Below are 14,950 nucleotides of genomic sequence, written 5' to 3'. Positions count from 1 at the left end.
TGTAGAAAAAGCACTTGACAAAATCCAAACTCACTTATACAAAAGGGTAGCAAACTAGGAATAGAGGGAACTTCTTCAATTTGGTAACATCTAGAAAAAAATCTGTGGCTAATATCACAGTTATGGTGAGAAACTATAAGCTTTTCTCCTAAAAAAGAAACAAGGCAAGGATGCCCCCTCTCACCACTCCCTTCAGCATCTTACTGGAAGTCCTAGCTAATGCAATAAGACTAGAAAATGAAGTGAAAATATACAGGTGGGAAAGAAACAAAAACTATTTTTATCCATAGATTACATGACTGCCTATGTAAAGAAAATACCAAATAATTAGCCAAAGAACAATAACAATAAAAGCCTCCTGTGACTAATAAACAATTATAGCAAGGTTGCTGGAAGGTGTTTCCCTTTATATCAACAATGTAAAATAAAAATTTGAAATAAAAAACACAATACCATTTGCATTAGCACCAAAACAATGAAGTACTTGGGAATAGTCCTAACAAAATTTTACAGGATCAATATGAGAAAAACTACAAAACTTGATGAAGAAAATCAGAGAAGGTATAAATAAATGGAGAGATAGTCCATGTTCATGGATAGGAAGACTAAATATTGTTAAAATGTCAGTTCCTCACAACTTGATGTAGAGATTCAGTGCAATTACAATAAAAAAACCCAGCAATTATTTTGTGGACATAGTCAAACTGATTCTAAAGTTTATACGGAAAGGCAAACGACTCAGAGTAGACAACCTAATGCTGAGGAAGAGAAGGAAGAAGAAAAAGAAGAGGCAGAAGAGGAAGAGGAGGAAAATTGAAGGACCAAAAATACCCAGCTTCAAAACTTAATAAAAACTATAATAGTGGCAGTGTAGTATGCACAAAAGGATAGACGAAGAGCTTAGAACAAAATGGAGACCCCAGAAACAGAACTACATAGAGATAACAAAACCTTTGTTAATGGAGTAAATGCAGCTCAATGGAGAATTATCAATAAATGGTGTTGGAACAACTTGGGCATTCACAAGGAAAATAATGACTCTAGACACTGACCCTACACCTTTCTCACACACACACACACAAAAATAATAACTCAAATGGGTCATAAGCCTAAAACGAAAATCCAAACTATAAAACTTCTAGGGGCTTAGATTTACAGGGGTAAATCTCCTCTTAAGTGCTCTTCCACAATAAATAAATAGGAATAATACCAATATTAAACAAATTCTTGCAGAAAGTAGGGGTAAGGGAGCAAGTTCCAACTCATTTTATGAGTCCAGAATTACCCTGACACCAAAACCAGAAGAAAAGATTGCAAGAAAAGATAAAACTACAGACAATTCCCTTGTTAAAATAAGTGCCATAATCCTGAACAAAACACTGGCAAATTTTAAATTTATATATATACATATAAATTTATATATATTAAATAACCCAAGTGAGGCTAATTTCAGGACTGCATGATGGCTGGGTTAGCACTCAAAAACCAATGAATGAAATGTATCATATTAATAACAGAATAAGTGCTTCCCTGGTGGCGCAGTGGTTGAGAGTCCGCCTGCCGATGCAGGGGACACGGGTTCATGCCCCGGTCTGGGAAGATCCCACATGCTGCGGAGCGGCTGAGCCCGTGAGCCACGGCCACTGAGCCTGCGCATCCAGAGCCTGTGCTCTGCAATGGGAGAGGCCACAACAGTGAGAGGCCCATGTACCACACACACACAAAAATAATAATAATAAGAAGAAGAATAGAATAAAAACAGAAAATTCATATGATCAGCTCAATAGACACAGAAATATTTGGCAATATTCAACATTAATTCTTCATTAAAAATTCTCAGCTAACTAAGATTATACTTAATGGAGAGAAATTGAAAGCATTTCCCCTAAGATCAAGAACACGGCAATAACGCCCTCTCTCAATATGCCTATTCAGTTTAGTGCTGGAAGACCTAGCTAGAGCAATTAGTCAAGACAAAAAAAAAATTAAAGTCATCCAAATAAAAAGAGAAGTAAAACTGTGGTTATTTGCTGATGACATGATCCTACATACAGAAAATCTCAAAGAACCAGTCAAAAAACTTTGAATTAACCAATGATTTCAGTAAAGTGGCAAGATACAAAATCAACATACAGAAATCAATCACATTCCTTTACATTAATAATGAAGCATCTGACAGAGAAATTTAAAAAAAAAACCATCCCATTCACAATAGCATGAAAAACAATAAAATATTTAGGAATAATTTTAACCAAGAAAGTGAAAGATCTGCATAATGAAAACCACAAAACTCTGCTGAAGGAAATCAAAGAAGACATGAAGAAATGGAAAGATACCCCATGTTCATGGATTGGAAGAGTTAATATTGTTAAAATGGCTATAGTACCCAAAGCCACCTACAGATTCAACATAATCCCTGTAAAAATGCCAAAGGTATTTCTCACAGTAATAGAGAAAACAATCCTAAAATTTGTGTGGAAACTCAAGACTCCAAATTGTGATTCTGAGAAGAAAAAAAAAAAAAAAACTGGGGGTATCATGCTTCTGAATTTCAAAGTAAACTACAAAGCCATAGTAATAAAAACCATGTGTGTGTGAAAGCACAAAAGATCCCCAACAGTCAAATCAATTTTGAGAAAGAAGAACAAAGCTGAAAGTATCACACTCCTTGATTTCAAATTACAGCTGGTCCTCCATATCTGTGGGTTCTCAATCCATGCATTCGACCAACCTTAGATTGAAAATATTCAGAAAAAATCCAGAAAGTTCCAAAAAGCAAAACTTAAATTTGCTGCATTCTGGCAAACTATTTACATAGCATTTACATTTTATTTACAACTATTTACATATCATTTACATTGTATTAGGTATTATAAGTAATCTAGAGATGATTTAAAGTATATGGGAGTATGTGGGTAGGTTATATGGCATTTTATAAAAAGGATTTGAACATCCATGGATTTTGGTATACCTTAAGGGTCCTAGAACCAATCCCCTGTAGATATCAAGGGATGACTGTTTCCTACAAAGCTACAGTAATCAAAACGGTATATTTTGTTTCCTACAAAGCCACAATAAGCAAAACAGGATGGTACTAGCACAAAAACAGACTCACAGATCAATGGACCAGAACTGAGAGTACAAACGTAAACCGATACATACACAGACAATAAACTTACAATGAGGGAACAAAGAATATACAATAGAGAAAGGAGAGTCTCTTCCACAACTGGTGTTGGGAAAGCTGTACAGTCACATGCAAAAGAAAGAAACTAGACCAATACCTTACACCATACACAAAAATGAACACAAAATGGATTAATCTGAATATAAGACATGAATCCATAAAATTCCTAGAAGAAAAAATAGGCAATAATCTCACTGATATCAGCCTCAGTAAGGTTTTTGTGGAACCCACTCCAAAGGCAAGAGAAACAAAAGCAAAATAAACAAATGGGACTATATCAAGCTAAAATTCTTCTTCACAGCAAAGAAAACCATCTCAAAATGAAAAAGCAACTTACTGAATGAAAATATATTTGCAAATCATATAACTGATAAGGGCTTAATATCCAAAATACATAAAGAGCTTATACAACTCAATAACAAAGTAATAACAACCTGACTAAAAACCAGGCACAGAAACTGAACAGACATTTTCCCAAAGAAAACATATAGATGGCCAACAGGCACATGAAAAGATAATCAACATAACTAATTATTAGGGAAATGCAAATCAAACAACAATGAGATATCACCTCACACCTGTTAGAATAACTATTATAAAAAAGAAAAAATAACAAACGTTGGAGGGGATATGGAAAAAGGGAACCCTAGTACACTGTTAGTGGGACTGTAAATCAGTACAGCCACTATGAAAAACAATGGTGATTACTCAAAAGATTAAGAATTGCCGTACAACCTAGCTATTCCACTTCTGGGTATTCATCCAAAGAATACAAAAACACTAGTTAGGAAAAATATATGCCCTCCTATGCTTATTGCAGCATTATTTATAACAGCCAAGATGTGGAAACAACCTAAGTGTCCACTGATGGATGAATGGACAAAGAAGACCTAGTATACATACACAGTGGAATACTTACTCATCCATAAAAATAATGAAATCTTGCCTTTTGCGACATGGATGGACCTTGAAGGTATTATGCTAAGTGAAATAAGTCAAATGAAGGAAGACAGATACCATATGATTTCATTCATATCTGAAATCTAAAAACAAAATGAACAAACAAACAAAAAACCACACACACAAAAAAGCCAACAAAATAAAACCAAAAAACCTCATAGATGCAGAAATCAGATTACTGGTTACCAGAAGGGAAGGGGGTTCGGAGGTAAGAGAAACAGGTGAAGGGAGTCAACTATATGGTGATGGATGGTAAGTAGACTTGTGGTGCTGATCACTTTGTAGTGTATACAGATGTTGAATTATAGTGCTGTACACCTGAAACTTATATAATAAAACAAACAAACAAACACCAGTATGGTACTGGGACAAAAACAGACATGTAAACCAATTAAACAGAATAGAAAGCACAAAACTAAACCACGGCATATATGGTCAACTAATATTCGACAAGGGAGTCAGGAATAACCAATGAGGAAAGGATACTCTCTTCAACAACTGGGAAAACTAGAGAAACACATGCAAAACAATGACAATGACTACTATCCCACATTACCCAGAAAAATTAACTCAAAGTGGATCAAAGACTTAAACATAAGATCTGATACCATGAAACTCCTAGAAGAAAATGTAGGGAAAAACCTCACTGATACTAGTCTTGGGTATAAATTTTGGAGTGTGATGCCAAATGGACAAACAACAAAAGAAAAAACAACAAATGGGACATCAAACTCAAAAACTTCTGCACCTCAAAAGAAACAATTATCAAAATGGAAAAAAAACCCTACATGATGGGAGAAAATTTTTGCAAACCATATATCAGATAAGGGGTTAATATTCAAACTATATAAAGAACTTACTCAATTTGTTAACAACAACAAAAAAAACTCCAATTTAAAAAGGGGCAGAAGAACTAAATACACATTTTTCTAAAGACACACAGATGGCCAACAGGCACATGAAAAGATGCTCAACATCACTAATCATCAAGAAATGGTAATCAAAACCACTATGAGATACCACTTCACACCTGTCAGAATGGCTATCACGAAGAAGACAAGAGACAACAGGTGCTGGCAAGGATGTGGTGAAAAAGGAAGCCTTATACACTGTTGGTGGGAACGTAAATAGGTCCAACCAATTGGTCCACTATGGAAAACAATATGGAGGTTCCTCAAAAAATTAAAAATAGACCTACCATATGATCCAGCAATTCCAGTTCTGGGTATATACCCAAAGGAAATGAAAACAGAATTTCAAAGAGATATATGCATTTATCACAATAAATCTTGGCTATTTACAATAACCAAGATATGGAAACAACCCAAATGCCCATCAATGGATTAATGGATAAAAAAGGTTTGGTACACATACACAATGGAATGTTATTCTGCCATGAAAATGGAAGCTATCCTCCCATTTTCAACAACATGTGTGAATCTTGAGCACATTATGCTAGCGAGATAAGTCAAACAGAGAAAGACAAGAACTGTGTGATATCACTTATATGTGGAATGTTTAAACCTGTGAAAAACAGAGTAAAGTACCGGTTACCAGAGGTTGTGGAGGCAGAGGAGTAAGAGTGATGGTATTTAAGGGTACACACTTGTATCGAGCAATAAATAAGCCATAGAGATCTAATGCACAATATAATGAATATAGACACTAATATTGTACTGTAATTATGTAATGTAATAAATATCACTACATCAGCAATCATATAACAATATATAACTGTATCACAGTAACACACTGTACAACTTAAGCTTACAATATTACACTTAAATTTATTCAATTTAAAAAAACTCTTAGTTAACTAGAAATAGAAGGAAATTTCCTCAATATGGTAAAGGGCATCTATTTTTGAAAAAAGCTTATTATCTAATATCATATTTAATGGTGAAAGTCAGAAAACTATCCCCCTAAAAATAAGAACAAAGCAAAGAAGGCCACTCTCAGCACTTCTAATCAACACTAGAATTCAGAAAAGCCCACTGTAATTTTTATACTATTGTTAGTATGAAATTGTTAAATAAAATTTGTTAAATTTTATTTGTTAATTGTGATACAATTGTTAATACAATTGTGATACAATTGTATACAATTGTTAAATAAAATTTTTAAACACTATCAAAACAAGAAATCTATAGAAGAACTAAAGAAGATCTGAATAAGTGGAGAGATACACAATGTGCACAGATTGGCAGACTTAATATTGGTAAGAAAAGTAATTCCCCCCAAATTGATGTGTGAATACAACACAATTCGAATCAAAGTCCCTACATTCACATGCCTGTTCTCCAATTTACATGGAAAAAAAATGGTCCCAGAATAGTAAAGCTATTTTGGAAAAGAGGACCAAAGTTGGCTGATTTACACACAATGTTTTCAAGACTTACTGAAAAGTACATTAGTTAAGACAGTGTGGAATAGGCATAAGGACAGACAAATAAACAGAAAAGAATTCAGGGAAAGATGTATATATATGGTCATTTATTATCACAGGAACAGGTGTTAACTGTTCTCTAAATGTTTGGTGAATTCACCTGTGAAGCCATCTGGTCCTGGACATTTTTTGTTGGTAGTTTTTAAAAATATTATTACTGATTCAATATCATTACTGGCAATTGGTCTGTTCATGTTTTCTGTTTCTTCCTGGTTCAGTCTTAGGAGAGTGCACATTTCTAGGAATTTGTACATTTCTTCCACGTTGTCCATTTTACTGGCACATAGTTTGCAGTAATCTTATGATCCTCTGAATTTCTGTGGTGTTGGTTGTAGCTTCTTTTCCATTTCTGATTTTATTGATTTGGGTTCTCTCTCTATTTTTCTTGATGAGTCTGGCTAAAGGTTTATCAATTTTCTTTATCTTTCTCAAAGAACTACCCCTTATCTTCATTAATCTACCTTTTTAGTCTCTATTTCATTTATTTCTGCTCTGATCTTTATTATTTCTTTGCTTCTACTAACTTTAGGTTTTGTTTTTTCTTTTTTTAGTTACTTTAGGTATAAGATTAGGTTGTTTATTTGAGATTTTTCTTGTTTCCTGAGGTAAGCTTGTATCACTAAAAAACTTCCCTCATAGTACTGCTTTTGCTTTGTCTCATTGGTTTTGGTTCATTGCATTTTGCTTTCATTTGCCTACAGGTATTTTTTTAATTTCCTAATTTATTTCTTCAGTGATCCATTGGTTGTTTAGCAGTATATTGTTTAGCCTTGACATATTTCTGTTTTCTGTACTTTTTTTCTTGTAGTTGATTCCTAGTCTCATAGAATTCTAGTCAGAAAAGATGTTGGATATGATTTCAATTTTCTTAAATTTACTGAGACTTGTTTGGTGGCCTACCATGTGATCTACCCTGGAGATGTTACAGGGCACCTGAAACAATGTGTATTCTGTTGCTTTGGTGTGGAATGTTCTATATTTACTTCTATTAATTCCATCTGGTCCGATATGTCACTTAAGACCAGTCTTTCCTTAATGATTTTCTGTCTGGATGGTCCGTCCACTGATGTAAGTGAGGTGTTAAAGTCTCCTACTATTATTGTGTTACTGTCCATTTCTCCCCTTATGTCTGTTAATATTTGCTTTATGTATTTAGGTGTTCTTATGTTAAATGCATATATATTTATAAATGTTGCATCTTCTTGGATTGATCCCTTAATCATTATATAATGTCCTTTGTCTTACAGTCTTTGTTTTGAAGTCTCTTTTGTCTGACATAACTATTGCTACCTCAGCTTTCTTTTGATTTCCATTTGCATGGAATACCTTTTCTGATTCCTTCACTTTCAGTCTGCATGTATCTTTAGATCTGAAGTAAGTCTCTTGTAGGCAGTATATATATATGGGTCTTATTGTTTTATCCATTCAGCCATTCTGTTTCTTTTGATTGCAGCATTTAGTACAATTATATTTAAAGTAATTATTGGTAGGTATGTACTTACTGCCATTTTGTTAAGTGCAGGATACAAAATCAATATACAGAAATTTGTTGCATTTCTTTACACTAACAATGAATTAACAAAAGAGAAATTAAGAAAACAATCCCATTTAGAATTACATCAAAAAGAATAAAATATCTAGGAACAAATCTAACTAAGGAGGTAAAAGACCTGTATTTGGAAAACCATAAGCCACTGATGAAAGAAATTGAAGATGACACAGATGGAAAGATATACAGTGTTCATAGACTGGCAGAATTAATATTGCTAAAATGGCCATAGTATCCAAGGCAATCTATACATTCAATGCAATTCCTATCAAAATATTAATGGCATTTTTCACAGAGCTGTAACAAATAATTCTAACATTTGTATGGAAACATAAAAGAGTTCAAATAGCCAAAGCAATCTGAAGAAAGAAGAACAGAGCTGGAGGTACCATACTCCTTGATTTCAAACTATAGTATAAAGAGACAGTCATCAAAACAGTATGATACAGGCACAAAAACAGCACATAGATCAATGGAACAGGGTAGAGAGTCCAGAAATAAACCCACGCACTTATGGTCAATTAATCTTCAACAAAGGAGGCAAGGATATACAATGGGGAAAAGACAATCTCTTTAATAAGTAGTGCTGGAAATCTGGACAGCTACATTAAAAGAATAAAACTGAAACATTTTCTTAAACCATATATTAAAATAAACTCAAAATGGATTAAAGACATAAATATGAGACCAGAAAACATAAAACTCCTAGAAGAAAACATAGGCAGAACACTCTGACATGAACTGCAACAATATTTTTTGGATCTGTCTCTTAAGGCAAAGGAAACAAAAATAAACAGATGGGACCTAATTAAACTTAAAAGCTTTTGTGCAGCACATGAAATCACTGACCAAAGCAAAAAACAACTTATTGAATGTGAGAAAATGTTTGCAAATAATATGCCTGATAAGGAGTTAATATCCAAAATATATAAACAGCTCATACAACTCAATATCCAAAAAACAAATAAACTGATTTTAAAATGGGCAGGAGACCTGAATACACATTTTTCCAAAGAAAACATACAGATGGCCAAGAGGCACATGAAAAGATGCTAACAACACTAATCATTAGGGAAATGCAAATCAAAACCACAATGAAATATCAACTCACACGTGTCAGAATCGCTATCATCAAAAAGATCACAAATAACAAATGTTGGCAAGTAAGTGGAGAAAACAGAACCCTTGTACACTGTTTCCCACTGTGTAAAACAGTATGGATGTTCCTCAAAAAAACCTCTAAAAATCAAGCTACCATATGATCCAGCAATTCCACTCCTGAATATATACCCAAAGAAAACAGAAACATTAATTCAAAAATACACATGCACCCCAATGTTCATAGCAGCATTATTTACAATTGCCAAGATGTGGAAGCAACATAAGTGTCCATCAGCAGATGAATGGATAAAGAAGACGTGGTATACATATACAATAGAATATTACTCGGCCATAAAAAAGAATAAAAGTTTTCCATTTGCAACTACATAGATGGACCTAGAGGGTATTATGCTTAGTGAAATAAGTCAGACAGACAAAGACAAGTACTCTATGTTATCACTTATATGGGGAATATAAAAAATAAAACAAATGAATGAATATGACAAAGCAGAAACAGATTCCCAGATATAGAGGTCAAACTACTGGTTACCAGTGGGGAAAGGGAAGAAGGGGAAGATGGGGTAGGGAATTAAGAGGTACAAACTACTATGTATAAAATAAATAAGCTCCAAAAATACATTGTACAGCACAGGGCAATATAGCCCTTTTTTAAATAACAACTTTAAATGAAGTACAGTCTATAAAAATATTTAATCACTATGTTGTATGCCTAAAATTAATATAATATTTTAAATCATTGATACTCAATAAAAGAAAAAGATATATGCACCCATATGTTCACTGAAGCATTATTTACAATAACTAAGATATGGAAGTAAACTCAGTGCCTATCAATAGATAAATGCATAAAGAAGATGTGGTACATATATACAATGGAATATTACTCAGCCATAAAAAAAGAATGAAATCTTACCATTTGTAAAATCACGGATGGACCTAGAGGGTATTATGTTAGGTGAAATAAGTCAGACAGAGAAAGACAAATACCTTATGATTTCACTTTTATGTGGAATCTAAAAATATAACAAATGAACAAAACATAGCAAGACAGAAACAGAGTTATAGATACAAAGAACAAACAAGTGGTTGCCAGAGGGAAGGGGTTTGGGGGGAGGAAAGAACTAGGTGAGGGAGGTTAAGAGGTACAAAATTCTAGCTGCAAAATAAATGAGTCATGAGTATAATATGTACAGTGTGGGAAACATAGTCAATAACTATGTAATATCTTTATATGGTGATATATCAAAACTAGACTTATCAAGATGATCATTTTGAAATGTATAGAATATTGATTCAGTATGTTGTGCAATAGGAATTAACACAGTGTTGTAGGTCAATTTAAAAAATGAAAAAAAATCTCTATCTGAATTGTACCAGTGCTTGTGTACATTTGCAAACATTCATCCACCTGTATACTTATATTTGTTGTATTCTATTGTATGCAGATGATGCCTCCAAGAAAATGGATTTAAAAATAGATGAAGAGTAAAAGGGAGGACTTGTTCTACCAAATGGTGAAACATAATATAAAGGCACGGTATTAAAACAATGTGATATGAGTACAAGTTTGTTCTGACCCATGCATGTATCCAATCCTAATATCATTTCTATCTTATGATCATGAACATTTATGATATTTGCAGTACTGTTGCAAAAACTGAACTGTCTAGAAGCATTACACCCTGGACTTTTTGCATTCATTATATTTTCTCTAGGGCTTCTCTATCAAGTGAGTAAACAAACTCACCCAATGTTCAGACTGTAACTTTAACAGTCTTCCCCCCCATACTGCTGATTCCATTGTGAGGCAATACCCTAAAGGACACTTGATGGTCTGCTCCCACATTAATGTTCAATAAGACACTTATCAAATGTCCAAAGGTTAAGCACAGGTTTGAAAGATTTTACATATTTAGTCTGGAACCAAAAGCTCATTGTAGACTTCCCTTTTTTCCTGTCAGCAATAATTTTTTGGGAATATTCTTATATTTGTCCAAAACTCTTCAACCTATTAAATCTAGATGGTATATTCTTGTGTGTATTTCAACCTTGATTTTATTACTGCCAATATTTTGCAGAGTACTCAGTCATATTTGAGATATATAACATATATGACAAAGAGTTGAACTAAAACAATAAATTTATCAATTTTCCAATTATCAGACTTACTTCCTCAGTACCACAGTCACAGATTTCATTTCCCTCCACTCTGCCGTTTCCACAGATTGCTGCCGGAGCCCTCTGCATTTGTGGCTTATTCTGAAGACACTGGGCACCCATATTTGAAATGAAATTTTCAAAGTCACTCAAACTGCAATTGCTAAAAGTCTTCACACCACTGGATTGCCTAAAGATGAATCCGTATAATGTCATGGCAGTATACTTCTGAAAACACAACTCTATATTATATAAGTTAATTTCAAAATGTTAAATTCAAGAGGTAATGATAAATGTTCATAACAAGTGCTCAGAGGCCAAAGTCATTCTGCAGGAGGTCATGTGATTTCATTCACTGGAATACATATCTTCTCAAAACAAAATTAAGTTCAATAGGCAAAATTAAACAACCCAACTAGAAAATGGGCAAAGGATTTGGATAGACATTTCCCCAAAGAAGACACATATAAATAACCAACAGGTATGTTAAAAGGTTATCAATATAACTAATCATCAGGGAAATGCAAAAAAAACCCAAAAGACCTCACACCTGTTAAGATGGCTATGATTCTTTAAAAAATAGATAAACAGTGCTGTCGAGGATGTAGAGAAATTGGAACCCTAGTATATTGTTTATGGAAATGTAAATTGGTCCAGGCTCTTTTGAAAACAGGTGTGAGGCTCCTCAAAAAATTAAAACTAGAACTATCATATGATCCAGCAATCCTACTTCTGGGTATATATCTAAAACTACTGAAATCAGGATATATAAGTTATATCTGCACTCCCATGTTTATTGCAGCAATATTCACGATAGCAAAGATATGGAGTCAACCTAAATGTCCACTGAAAGATGAACGGATAAAGAAAATGTGGTACATATCTGCAATGGAATATTATTCAGCCTTAAAAAAAAAAGAAGCAAGTCCTGCCATATGCAACAACACAGAAAAGCCTCGAGGACATTATGCTAAGTGAAATAAGCTAGTCACAGAAAGTGAAATACTTCATGCTTTCACTTATATGAGATATTTAAAACAGTCAAACTCACAGATGCAGAGTTGACAAGGGGCTAGGAGGAGGGGCAAATGGGGAGTTGTAAAATGGGTGTAAAGTTTCAGTTATACAAGATGAATAAATTATAGAGATCTGCTGTTCAACATAGTGCCTATAGTTAAGTAATAAATTTAAAATTGGTTAAGACAATTCCTGTTGAGTATTTCAACTACAATAAAAAAAAATTAAGAACAGATTAGAGAATGACCAAGATGTTGGAGTAGGAAGACTCTAAGCTCACCTCCTCCCATAGGCACATCAAATTTACAACTATTTACAGAGCAATTATTGATGAGAAAGACTAGAAGAGTAGCAGAAAAGAACTTCTACAACTAAAGATATGAAGAAGGAACCACAAGTAGACGGGTGGGAAGGGTGGAGACGTGGTAAAGGCAAGACCCATACCCCTGGGTGGGTGACCCACCAGTGAGCCAGTTCTAGCCTCCCTGAGACCAGCCTCCCCCACCAGCCAGCTCAACACTCGCACAACCTCTCCCACCAGGGGACACCACCAGCCTTGGTATCCCCTGGATTCTAGCCCCACCAACCAGTGGGCAGACACCAGCCCCACCAGAACCATCAGAGCCCTGCAGCCTGCCATGTCAGGACCCAGCTGACCCACCAGCAGGCCAACACCAGCCCCAGGACCCTCTGAGCTACACGAGTAGATTAACACCAGCTCTGGGACACCTCGGACCCCTTTATCAGCCAACCTGGGATCCAGCCCTGCTTACTAGCAGGCTGTCAACAGCTTTGAACACACTGGACCATGCAGTAAGCCATGTCAGGAACTGGTCCCACCCACCAGCAGACTGATATTAGATCCAGGACCCCTGGGCCCATAGCCACTCACCCCAACCCCAGATCCACCCACCACTGGGCCAGCACTAGCCCCAGGACCCCATGAGTTTCCACAGTCAGCCACCTGTGACACAGCTCTACCCACCAGTGGCCGGAAGCCTCTGAACAAGGCAGGGACTGGCAACCAACTGGACAGGGGGCCAGTCCAGCCAAGTCTACCAGACCACCCACAGTAGTCAGCCCATCACAATAGAAGGACCCTCACAGTCCTCTTAGGGGGACCGCTAGAGCATATAGGTCTGGGACCAGAGAGGAATGTGCTGCTGTGACGCACAGGACATCTACAAAAGGTCATTTCACCAAGTTTGGGAAACAACCAAATACCAGATACATAGAAATAAAAACAGCAAATCAGGCAATATGAGACAACAGAGGAATACGTTCCAAATGAAAGAAAAAGATAAAACCCCAAAAGAAGAACTGAGTGAAGTGGGGACAAGCAATCTACTTGATACAGAGTTCAAGGTAACAATCATAAAGATGCTCAAAAAATTCGGGAGAAGAATGGATGAACAGAGCAAGACATGAACAAAGAGTAGGACATTCAAAGAAGAAACAAAGAGAGATGAAGAATACAATACTTGAAATAAGAAATCTACCACAACAAATCAACAATAGGTTAGATGATACAGAGAAACAAATCAGTGAGCTAGAATAGAGTAGTGAAAAATCACTGAAGCTGAACAGGGAAAAGAAACATGTATAAAAAGAAATGAGGACAGCTGAAGAGACCTCTGGGACGATATCAAACATACGAACAGTGACATTATAGTAGCCCCAGAAGGAGAAGATAGAGAGAAAATGGGGCAGAGGACATACTGTATTTGAAGACATAATAGCTGAAGACTTCCCTAACGTGGGAAAGGAAACAGACATCCAGGTACAGGAGTTACAGAGAGTCCCAAAGAGGATCAACCCAAAGAGGAACACACCAAGACACACTGTAGTGAAAATCACAAAAATTAAAGATAAAGACAGAATATTAAAAGCAGCAAGGAAAAAGCAACAAGTTACATACAAGGGAACTCCCGTGAGTCTATCATCTGACTTTATAGCAGAAACTCTGAAGGCCAGAAGAGAGTGGCACCATATATTTAAAGTGATGAAAGGAAGAAAAACTACAACCAAGAATAGTCTAGCTGGCAAGGCTTTCATTCAGATTTGATGGCAAGATCAAAAGTTTTACAGACAAGCAAATGCTAATAAAAGGGTACCACCAAACCAGCTTTACAAGAAATGTTAAAGGAACTTCTCTATGTGAAAAAGAAAAGGCCAAAACTAGAAACATGAAAATTACAAAAGAAAAAATCTTATAGGGAAATGCAAATATACAATAAAGGTAATAAATCAACAGCTTATAAACCTAGTAGGAAGGTTAAAAGACAAAAGTAGTAAAATCAGGGCTTCCCTGATGGTGCAGTGGTTGAGAGTCTGCCTGCCGATGCAGGGGACACGGGTTTGTGCCCCAGTCCGGGAGGATCCCACATGGCGCAGAGTGGCTGGGCTCGTGAGCCATGGCCATTGAGCCTGTGCATCCGGGGCCTGTGCTCCGCAACGGGAGAGGCCACAGCAGTGAGAGGCCCGCGTACCGCAAAAAAAAAAAAAAAAAAAA

The 14,950-nt window shown here is 35.6% G+C and overlaps 1 protein-coding gene across 1 annotated transcript in view; it reads right to left on the bottom strand.

The window, feature by feature from the left end:
- ADAM32 (ADAM metallopeptidase domain 32) overlaps nucleotides 1–14,950 on the bottom strand; it is a 163,534-nt gene that overhangs the window by 78,428 nt on the left and 70,156 nt on the right. The window contains exon 12 of the mRNA XM_032618296.1: nucleotides 11,434–11,611. Coding sequence (XP_032474187.1) covers nucleotides 11,434–11,611 — 178 coding nt within the window. The remainder of the gene's footprint in view (nucleotides 1–11,433; nucleotides 11,612–14,950) is intronic.

Source organism: Phocoena sinus, chromosome 21 (assembly GCF_008692025.1).
Source record: "Phocoena sinus isolate mPhoSin1 chromosome 21, mPhoSin1.pri, whole genome shotgun sequence".
Classification (NCBI taxonomy): Eukaryota; Metazoa; Chordata; class Mammalia; order Artiodactyla; family Phocoenidae; genus Phocoena; species Phocoena sinus.
The sequence above is the reverse complement of the archived record's forward strand: the minus strand, read 5'-3'. Positions and strand labels throughout refer to the sequence as shown.